A 10,000-nucleotide genomic window follows, 5' to 3' on the forward strand; every position below is an offset into this window, starting at 1 on the left:
GAAGAAGAGAGCTGGTGAACATAAAAGTGCTGAAACGGTTCCACCTGCAAAGTGGAAGTGGATGTGTAAATAGGGAAGCAATGCGTTAGTTTAAGAACTGTAATCTCTCTTCCTCTCGCTCGTCTATTGCAGTTTGGAATATCGTGCGCTAAGTCGCCAGTTATCCACAAAGGAGCGTAAAAGAGAATGCAAAGCGTGAAATGGAAACCAAAACTGAATATTCAGCAGAGCATGGTTGCAATATGCACGCGAAAGCCAATACCAAAACTCATCTATTTCTATGTCTACACTGGTGTGTTGGCACTAGCGAGAAAGGAAGTACCGCAGACAAGCATAACGATTTCAAACTCACAACATCTATTCCGACACAACTAATACGCGAATGCGCGCGGTTAGTGTGCAGCATAATCAAAACATGTAAAATCTAATCGCATCAAACAGGGAATAATTGATTGTGACCACACCACAAACCCCACTAGAACTACTAACGCCTACCACCTAAACGCCCATAGTGGAGGCTGAGAGCAGCCTCCAACCACTAACTACCAACAACTTTTGCCGATCGAGATGAGATAGCTTCCCTTTCTCCCCATAATCCTCCATTTTTGTAGAACGCCGATTGACCATTTTACTCGTGAATAAAACATATTTATCAACCATGAATGCTAATGTATGGAATGGCTGTATTGCGCATAGTTGATTAACCTGGACTAACACCGATAACCTACCTTCTCGTTTCTTTCAGCTCTATACCTTTATGATACTTATCATGTGCTACAACCAACGAGTGGTCTCCATCTACAACAGCTCGCGCGCGCCAGCAATTAGTGAAACCAGTAATTTTGAAATTAATGTCGATGCTCAAGATCTTTAAGAGGAGTGTATTTAAGTGTACCATTCGAACCATTGCCCTCTCTCATCTGTAATGTCTTGAAAAGACCCTTTTATGACAAGATTTACTGTTGGAATCGTAGAACCATCACCGTCTTTGTTTGTTTGTCTTTGTAGAATTCTCCACCCTGCGCACAAGAGCACGTCTTGGTTTATGGGTTTTTTTCCGTGTCGAATGCAAACTGGTAATTCCCTAGAAATTCGAAACTCGTCTTCGGATGCAGATGTTCCTCGGTGGCGGTTGGTCGCCGGTCAATGCCATTGGATCTTCGCCGTGGGCTAGGTCAAGATCATCGACCGCAATGCCATGATGATCATCGTGCTACCCTTCTGCGAGCGGTCGAGAGTGGGAGAAAGAGACGCCAAGGGAAAAGAGCCGATACATCGGAAATTATGCTGATGAACTGTCCGATGGGACATTTGCCGTTTGATTTGCTATCATTGACCGCCAGTCTGACAGACGAGGCATACCAATCAACCGTCGGTTGACCGAAATTCGGATCCTGCTTGGTCGTGGGTTACATTCGCTAAGAAATGCACTTTTGCAGCCATTTTATGGTTGTTTTCTCCTACTATAAAACGCAACCTGCGCTGCATATGGAATATTCCATCGAGTGAAGCTTTCGAAAGTCGTAACTCCGAAGGATGTTCCCCATCGATCGCCATTGGATTAACGAGGTACTTCCTACTCAAGGCGCCAGTGGTGTTAGTGACTTGAAACTCAAAAAACAAACGATTCGCAAAGTCAAATGGCGAATCATATACCTACTTCCCACACGGGTTGTACCTTTGCAGGATGACATCACGTCATCTGGATGCTAATGCTATGCTCCGGTGGGCCGTGCTGGTGATCGCGAAACCGAACGAAACGAATGAATCTCGACCCCCCTCCCCGCTCTTCTATCGAGGATCCCTCGCAGAGAATGATTCGAAGCGAACGAACCGAACGGTCGAGAGGTTTGTCGCCTTCCGAGTGCTCCATTCGCCATCCAGTCATCAAGATCATCGCATGCAAAGCGGTTGCTAACGGGCAGCAGCAGTTTCTCTTCGCTCATTGTGCTTGTGTTCGAGTGTGTGCCATCGTTCCTTATCCCCCGGGTAATCGTTTTGCAAATCTCCGCATCTAAAGCGGAAACTGGAAAATGGTGTCTCAACGCACGCTGGTGGTTGGTATCGCAGCTTTTGCCATGCTGTCGATTGTTTCCGCTGATGTATCTCATATTGGTGAGTATAGTAGCTGCTCTATCCCTCGTTAGTTGTGCCTTGTGTTCGTGCTGTTCGTGAAGCCACTAGTGGAGGAAACGTTATCGCCAGCACGGCGAGAAATACGATTTGTCTATGATGACCGTTATGCTAATACCAATGCAACACACCAACCTAGCCCAGCGGCCCAGCTTAACAGTGATCTCTCTCTCGATGGGTCAGATCGCAAATGTCATGATAACGTTGGTATATGATTGGCAAGGCAGTTGTGTTAGAATCAACAACAAAAAGTAACACTTTCCCACCATCAAAAGAGTGTCATCTCCGGTCTCTCTGGCTGGTGTAATGATTTATTTGCGTCACGACACACCGCACCTCCGTGTGATGTGGATGTGCATGTAATGTTTATCCGGATTGACGCTCTGGGGAGAGCGTTTCCTTCATTCCATTATCCATTTATGGCTTTATGATGTCACAGATGAGGCTGGCAGTCAAGCACAAGGGAGCGACTGCTGTTGTAGAAAAGTTTCCTTTAGACCGTTGGATTCTCAAGTCGCTGTTCCTTGTTCCTTGTACCAGATGGAGCTACATCCAATCTGAATCTTTTTTTCAATTATTTTATCATTTTATTGTTACTTGCTCTTATTATCGATCATTTGCTTGAAATTGGATAGATATGCAGGGATGGTTATTGTTCTTAAACATTGATTATTAGCTGATCGCCACCGTGATGATCTAAAGTCGGTATTTAAGATTAGATTCCATATGTCAGTATTTGGACCCCTTTTCTGTGTTCGAGTCTGGTCATTGTTTCATCATTGTCTTGGCTGTAACCATCGTACATTGTTGACTATAGGCATCGCTTGGATATAGTAAGCTTAAGAAGTGATTAATATTTGACTTTCATATTGATTTCGATTCAATCTTGCTTAATGTTGTCTTTCACTCAATAAGGACGTCTCCGATCTATCTTGTTGTAGCAACATGGAATACACTTCCTTGTATTAAACTCTGGTTTGATCGATGAACACATGCAAGGATGTTTGTCCAACAGTATCCTTATAAGGTTTCCGGTTAAATGTCTCGCTTGACGTCTTTAGGTGCAAACCTCGTCATAATAAAGACCTCCATTTAATCCATTTTCAGATACAGATGTTAGAGCGCGTACTTGCGTTGTTTTCGATGATAGCTACTTAGTGCTGACTTGGTCCATTGGCCGAACAAAAAAACTAACAAAAAGTCTGTCAAGTCCTGTCACTTGCAACCGGTTTATTAGGAGGTATCCGGGAGCGGTTCTCTCTCCACTTCACCCCTTCTCTGCATATGTTTCGTCTTTTTGTGCAATCCGCCGAAGCACGGGACCGGAGATTCGTTCTCTTTAATCCACTCACAGTGAGTGACTCACAGACTCTTACAAACGGTGGAATCAGGAACCGGCCCTGCGTGTGTGTATGCCTGTGCTGGCCCATCTGCAAGCGCTTTACCACGGCCGTACACCCCACACGATCTGCGGCCTTGATCTGCGATTGCCATCTCGACACCAGGTTGGTTGATACACGGATGATGGTGAACCGGTTCCGGTATTCGGTGCCGTGGGGCGCTTGGGTGGAATTGCAAGCGAACTTTAGCACCGAGAGGAAGGAAGAGGAGGCCGGAGTTGTTTTGGGTTTTTGTTGCCTGTTTTTTGATGATCTGCACGCGTGCGTGGTCTGCGATCTGTTTTTTTTTGTTGTTGGTTCACGCTGCTTTGCGTTCCATGCCGTGTTCTAGTCCGGTTCAGAGACAACAGGCTTCGATTGCCCCGTTTCATAACGGGACGGTTTGGATGGATTGGTGCCTGAGCCAACGGCTGATGCCACTCGCTGGTGTCGCAATCGATGATTAATCGCTTTTGAGATCGCCATCAAAGATGGTTTTCGGTCGCCTCTTCGCGCGCAGAAGGGGTTAGGGATGTTCGGCCTTAGCAGAAGTGTGCCCTCGCGGGCCGGGTTAAGTCTGCGTTGAACTGTCGCTTGTCCTTAGCCTCATTCGCTTGAGAGGATGAAAGCCGTACAGGATCAAAATAGCGCGAAAGACAGACAGCTGGTCGTGTTGCAAGCACTTCAAGGGGGCTTCGTTGTACACCTTAAACTGTGAAATTGCTGGTAAACAAGGGCCCGTGAGCATAAATTAGAGCATAGAGCACTGCAAAACATAGTAATCAACCAGCCATCGAAGGTGATTAATTATCAATCTTATCGACATTGAATAGCACGCTGTCCAAGTACCAAGCTGCCCGTTTGGAATGATGATGCATCCATCATCAGCAGACCATCAAGGGTTATCGTGCGACCACCGCACGTAATGATAGGGTCGCCTGGTAGCCCACCTGGAAGACTACCGTAAATAAAGCATTCTTGCTCGTGAGCCAATCGTTCGCGTTCGATTACAGCCCTCCAGCAAAGTTGACTGATTGATTGATTCAATAGCGCGTCCTCTTCCTTCCTTCCAAGCGGCTCATAATCAATGGCGTGCGGCCTGCTTATCCTACACGCGGCGCGTCAAACTGGCAATCTATCAAACGCGATCAAAGCCACCACGGACTAGCACCTTCCCGCGGTTGCCTTGGTGCTGGTGCTGGGGACTTGAAGAACACACATTGTCAATAATAGAACTCGCGAGTCGCGACGATTGGCCGCTCGAAAAGGGGAATGATGGTGGTGACGGTGCGGGGCTAGTAACGATGGGTCACGCTTTTGTTGTGGCTACTTCCGGGAACGGGGACCCTCTGTGTTCCAGGGTACAAACGCTGGACGCTTCGGCTACTGGCTACATCATCAGCGGAGGCAGGCTGAGACAGGTGAAAGGCAGGCTTTGATAGAATGGTGGGCCACCGGGTGTGGGTATATCAATCATGCTTTATCTTCTCGGGTGGTTCTCGGTGGTGTGGATATGTGAGGACTGAGTGTTCCATCGGAGAGTTATTCAATACATACCGGCTTATCAATTTAATCAATGGTAACGTTGCTACTCAGGTTGGGAACACGTTTAGAACATTCTACCTAGGTTCTTCAGCTGCAGTACTTGGGAAAGATAACGTTTATGTCGAACATGAATGCAATCGTCCATTGTAATGTTTCACATCAGAGGATCAATGCTTTGAGGAGCCTATAAGCATTCAGACATGAATGCACAATTCTTGGTGGATTGTTTTGAATGTTTCAATGTGAACTGGGATATCTGATAAAAGTTCAGTAAATCGATCGAATCCGTCCAGTGGCTACTGTGATACCTTGAAGTGGATATCCATGACTAAGTTGCATAACAATGGTTACTAAGTGTCGATTTACTTACCTAGTAGACTTAATTAAAAATAATATTTGATTTAATGGCCTTTTTGATTCTACCTTTTCCATTTGATCCTACCTTTTTCAATAAAAAAAAGTTACTTTGCTGTACCAAGCACCAGATTATAACATTAAGAAACCATCCAAATGTCATGTGGTGAACTTTATCTTCACTTTTGTGCGCTTCAGTTGGCCAGGAAAATCCCGTCACGGACGCGTGCCTTTCGTGTATCTGCGAGGCGTCGAGCGGTTGCGATGCATCGGTGCGCTGCAGTGGCGACGTGTGCGGTATGTTCCGCATCACCTGGGCCTACTGGGCCGATGCGGGGAAACCCGTCCAGTCCGGGGATTCTCCCGACTCACAGAACGGTAAGTTAGCCTTCCAGGGGGATCTTGCATCCCTGTTCCCAATGCATGGGAACTCGTCTAACGTTAAACCGTGTGTTGTTTCATCTTCTTCGCCTTAGCATACGCAAATTGTGCCAACGAACCGTACTGTGCCGCCCGGACCGTGCAGGGATACATGAGGAAGTTCGGACAGGTAAGATGGCGTCAAGAACTGGTAGTAGTAATGGGAATGAGCTATACTGACGTTCTTTCGTTCTTCTTTTCTATTTATTCACTGATGTAGGACTGCAATGGTGATGGTGTTATCGATTGCTTCGATCATGCGATCATTCACAAGCTGGGTGGTTACAACTGCAAGAACCAGGTGCCGATCGTCTACCAGTCCAAGATTGACGAGTGCATCCAGCGGAAGGCCGTCGAGTACGGTGCCAATCAGCCGCAGCAGTAGAAGCTGCCAGAAATCGATGGCAATCATTTCTATTTAATTTATATTAATTTTAGTACATCACAGCATTGTGTCTCTCTCTCTCTGTCTGTCTTTAAATTTGTCTCTCTGTTTGTCAGTCTGAGTCGTCTTTTTGGAGTACAATAAAACGATCGACATGATCACTCGCGGCTACTTACGTGATCCCTGTGCATCCGTTCAGAGAAAGAAGATGGCTCGGCTTTGGCTTTAACATATCTCTTTATTTCAAAAGCTATATTTTAAGTAGTTTTTCATCGGGAAGATTATGTTCGTTTTCTCCACCATCCATCCATCTCCGTCCATCTTGCGGGGTTGACACTTATTTTAAAAACTTAATCGTTATCATTTTAAAAACAATATTGCTCGACCTCCGGCTAGCGACGCCACAGCCTACACACACTACCCCATACACAAACATAAACACACGGAACACGGAACCGGTTGATACGGCTCTCAGTGGTTCTGGATTACATGTTTGTGTTATTAACGTACGCGTTCGGAGAGAAGAGCTTTGCTTTAGAACCGCTTTCTGCCACTTCCTTGCTTACCGTATGTCTTATAGACACTTGTTTTCTTATCAGCCTAGAAACAACAATCACCAACAACATGAACATATGTATGCAATCTGTTACTCTCTCCCTCTTTCTCTTTCTCTCTCTCTCTCTCTCTCTCTCTCTCTCTTACTCTCTCTTTGATAGCAAACCGTTAAAAATTATAGCCTCATTCGATCGATCGGTAGTGAAGGTAGCTTTTGTTTCTCTAAAACGGGGTAGCTTCATTGCTTTACTACGCGAAAAGTGGGAGATATTGGTGAGGGTGGGAGGGGGGGGGGGTAGGACGTAGGTTCTATATACATTTTCTAACACTTAGCTTAACATGTAGGAGTTGGGGGTTTTTACTAATCCCATCTCCATCTTCATATTCACTCGCAACTGAGGATATACTGCAATACTGCAAATTTTATTAGTCCGGTATCATCTTGAGTTGGTAATCGGAAGCCACAGCAATTGGAGAAATAGTAAACAAAAGCTGTAACTTGGAGTTTGTACGAATAAAATTCGAAAAAACAGTAAAACAGAAACAGAAAGTAACAAAACAAAACAGGAAACTAATTAAAGGATACGCAGAAGAAAAGATAAGATAAGTTTGTGAAACCTTTGCCATGTCAGCAGTAGAGTGCCAAAAAAGGAGAAGAAAACAAAGAGAAAGTAAAACAAAAATGCCTAGGCCTATGGCTATGGCCACCAGAAACATGCTGCTCAAAATCCATGAAATCCGTGTCTGTTAATCCCTCTGAATTGACCGAACACCCAGAATGATGACGATGATGACGATGATAATGATGATGCAACATGACGCACGACACACAAGTAACATATTGAGCTGTGTGTACCACGGGCATTCGCGCCGGAACACTCGCTGGTTGAAAATCGACTTACTAGACCTGCCGGGAACACCATTTTGTCTGTTTCTTTTGTTGCTTTTGCGCCCCTTGCCTTCTCTTCACGCGTTCGTTTCGTTTTAGAATTCATTTGGCATCTGGATAAAAACTGCAGTTTCAGTTGACAGTGGACCCACTAGAGCTTCTCGTTCTGTGTGTGTGTGTGGTTGTGTGTCTTTTCGTTTTTGAGTGTTTCTGTTCCGGATTTCTGGCTGTGGCTCTAACCTTTTGTTTTTACCTTTTATGGTTTCGTTTAGCATCGTATCGCTCGCGCGAAACGGTGTTTGCATATTTACAGTTATCATGTTTATTGCTCTTGTTTATCGGGATTTCTTTTCCATCCGTTTCTTTTCCGTATGACAATGACACAATGCGCAAAGCTATTGTACCTGCGCGCACACTACAAAACACTTACGCTACCGACGGGATTTGGTTTACAGGGTAACCAGGCTCACTACCGAGAGTTTTTCGTTTTGTTTTTCGTCTTCTTGCTAGGAGGTGTTTGTTTTTCTTTATTTAGAGCTCCAGCTGCACTACACATGTGTGTTCTCTAGTTGCTTTGCAAAAGGTATGCTTTAAGAGATTCGTTTTTTAAATCTTTTTCTTACTTTCGTGAAATGTGGTTTTTGAAACGTTCTTTTATCTGGTTTTGCTACCAACTCTTTTAGGTTTTTTTTTAACTTTTTGTGTTTTAATTTTGTATTTGATTTTCCATTAATCGTGCTCGAACTTAACGTTTTGCTTCGCTTTCAGTAATTCCTCTGTCTGTCGCTCTCTCTCTCTCTCTCTCTCTCTCTCTCTCTCTCTCTCTCTGTCTCTCTCCCTATTTCCAGTAAACAGCCTTGAAGGTATGTGGCTTCCGCCCGGGCCCACTACCTATCACAGTGAGCTTTGTTCGTTTTCCCTTTTCCGATCTTACTTTGCTTACTGATTATGTTTGAAGACGAAGCTTTCTCACAGCGCTTCTTCCTTTGCATCCTGCATCGCTTATCGCTTTATTGGAAAACGAAGGAATCTAGGGAAGCATCGCATTCGTATAAAGAGGAGAGTGAAATATGCTCGTTCGTTCGCAACATGCCTACGTCCTGTGTCGAGTGGAAGGCGCACGATGATTCTCGGATGGATTCTACGCGCAGATACCGGGAGGGAGTGGGGTGGGTGGGCTCCAGGTGACTCACTACTCTAGGAAGAGAAAATCAGTTGATGCGGTACCGCTCCGTTCCAGGGTTCGTATCGTACAAAAATGGAGGTTTTCTTAGAAAAAAATGTGCTAAAATCCAAACTCCAACGGTTGTGTTGTGTTGTTGGCCACTAGAAAATGGGGTGAAGGGACGCGATGATAGATCATGATGATGCTGATTGTGATGATGCTCGCTACTGGCACCTGAATGCACAACGGTTCCGGATTGCACGGAATCGCGGGTTTTAGGAACAAACGTTTAAACATTACACCGATTGTGGCCACTAGTGTGCTCTGCTACTACTGATGTTGTTGTTCCTTTTTGTTGCTGCTGCTGCTGCTCGTTACGCCAAGCTGGCAACTGGAGGCATGGCTGACTAGACCGAACGCTACTTGCTTGCTTGCAAGACGGGGGCAAGGCCAACTTGGGCGCGTGAGGGATGAATGCGATATGTTTGTTAGGGTGCACCCAGCACCCTCTACCACCCGCCGCGATCGTTGTTGTTCAGGCCGTCGAGGGCCCGTTAAACTGGAAAACGAAGGTTAAACATAACACCATGCAGCATGAATCAATATGATCCATCGCTGAAATAGTTCCTTTGCCTTTCTTTGGAAGAAATTAACTGCTGCTAACAAAACGCCCTTCATGTGTGTGTCTTGTCCCTTAAACACGGTTCCACTTTGTTCGACTGCCGGCAAACAGGAGCATTGGATCAACTGGATTGTGTTGCCTTGGGATTGTAGTCGTGGAGCACGCGGAACCGGAAGCTAGGCTGCGCTGTTCGCGATCAGCGTACTCGGTTGTTGTGGCCGCTAGTGACGCCACAGTTACTTGATGGCACTGCTGCTGCCCCCTTCGTGCGCCAGCAGGGCCTCCTTTGCCTCCTTCTTGCCCCGTTTTTTCTCCTCTTTGGCTAGCATTTTCGCCAGCTTTTCCTCCTCTTTGGCGATCCGTTTCTCTTCCTGTAGAAAAGTGAGTTATGTGGACATTAGTAACGAGCGTTTTTCGGTGGTGTTCAACGAAAACTCACCTTCCGGGCCTCCTTTTCCGCCTTCAGCTTCGCTTTCTCTTCCTTCTTCTTCTTCTCGATCGTTTCGTTCTTCTTATTGTCGTACTTTTCGTCCTGCTTCCCGGCTTGGGTTGC

The 10,000-nt window shown here is 45.7% G+C and overlaps 3 protein-coding genes across 9 annotated transcripts in view; 2 read left to right on the plus strand and 1 right to left on the minus strand.

The window, feature by feature from the left end:
- Window positions 1-777, plus strand: part of LOC125956582 (uncharacterized) — a 27,753-nt gene extending 26,976 nt beyond the window's left edge. For all 7 annotated transcript variants that reach the window (XM_049688611.1, XM_049688616.1, XM_049688617.1 and 4 more), the window contains one exon: window positions 1-777. This exon is cut by the window's left edge and continues 2,620 nt beyond it. The gene's annotated coding sequence lies outside the window, so the exon portion shown is untranslated.
- Window positions 778-1,863: 1,086 nt separating this feature from the next.
- Window positions 1,864-6,391, plus strand: LOC125956652 (lysozyme-like). The gene is made up of 4 exons (XM_049688730.1): window positions 1,864-2,115; window positions 5,610-5,789; window positions 5,888-5,961; window positions 6,052-6,391. Exons 1-4 carry the CDS (start codon window positions 2,034-2,036, stop codon window positions 6,214-6,216), a joined length of 501 nt encoding a protein of 166 aa, XP_049544687.1. The 5' UTR covers window positions 1,864-2,033; the 3' UTR covers window positions 6,217-6,391.
- A 2,740-nt stretch (window positions 6,392-9,131) lies between these two features.
- LOC125956614 (uncharacterized) overlaps window positions 9,132-10,000 on the minus strand; it is a 37,472-nt gene continuing 36,603 nt past the window's right edge. The window contains exons 5-6 of the mRNA XM_049688675.1: window positions 9,887-10,000; window positions 9,132-9,818 (exon numbers count right to left, since the gene is read on the minus strand). The exon at window positions 9,887-10,000 is cut by the window's right edge and continues 439 nt beyond it. Coding sequence (XP_049544632.1) covers window positions 9,684-9,818; window positions 9,887-10,000 — 249 coding nt within the window. The 3' untranslated portion in view covers window positions 9,132-9,683. The remainder of the gene's footprint in view (window positions 9,819-9,886) is intronic.

This window comes from Anopheles darlingi, chromosome 3 (genome assembly GCF_943734745.1).
Source record: "Anopheles darlingi chromosome 3, idAnoDarlMG_H_01, whole genome shotgun sequence".
Classification (NCBI taxonomy): Eukaryota; Metazoa; Arthropoda; class Insecta; order Diptera; family Culicidae; genus Anopheles; species Anopheles darlingi.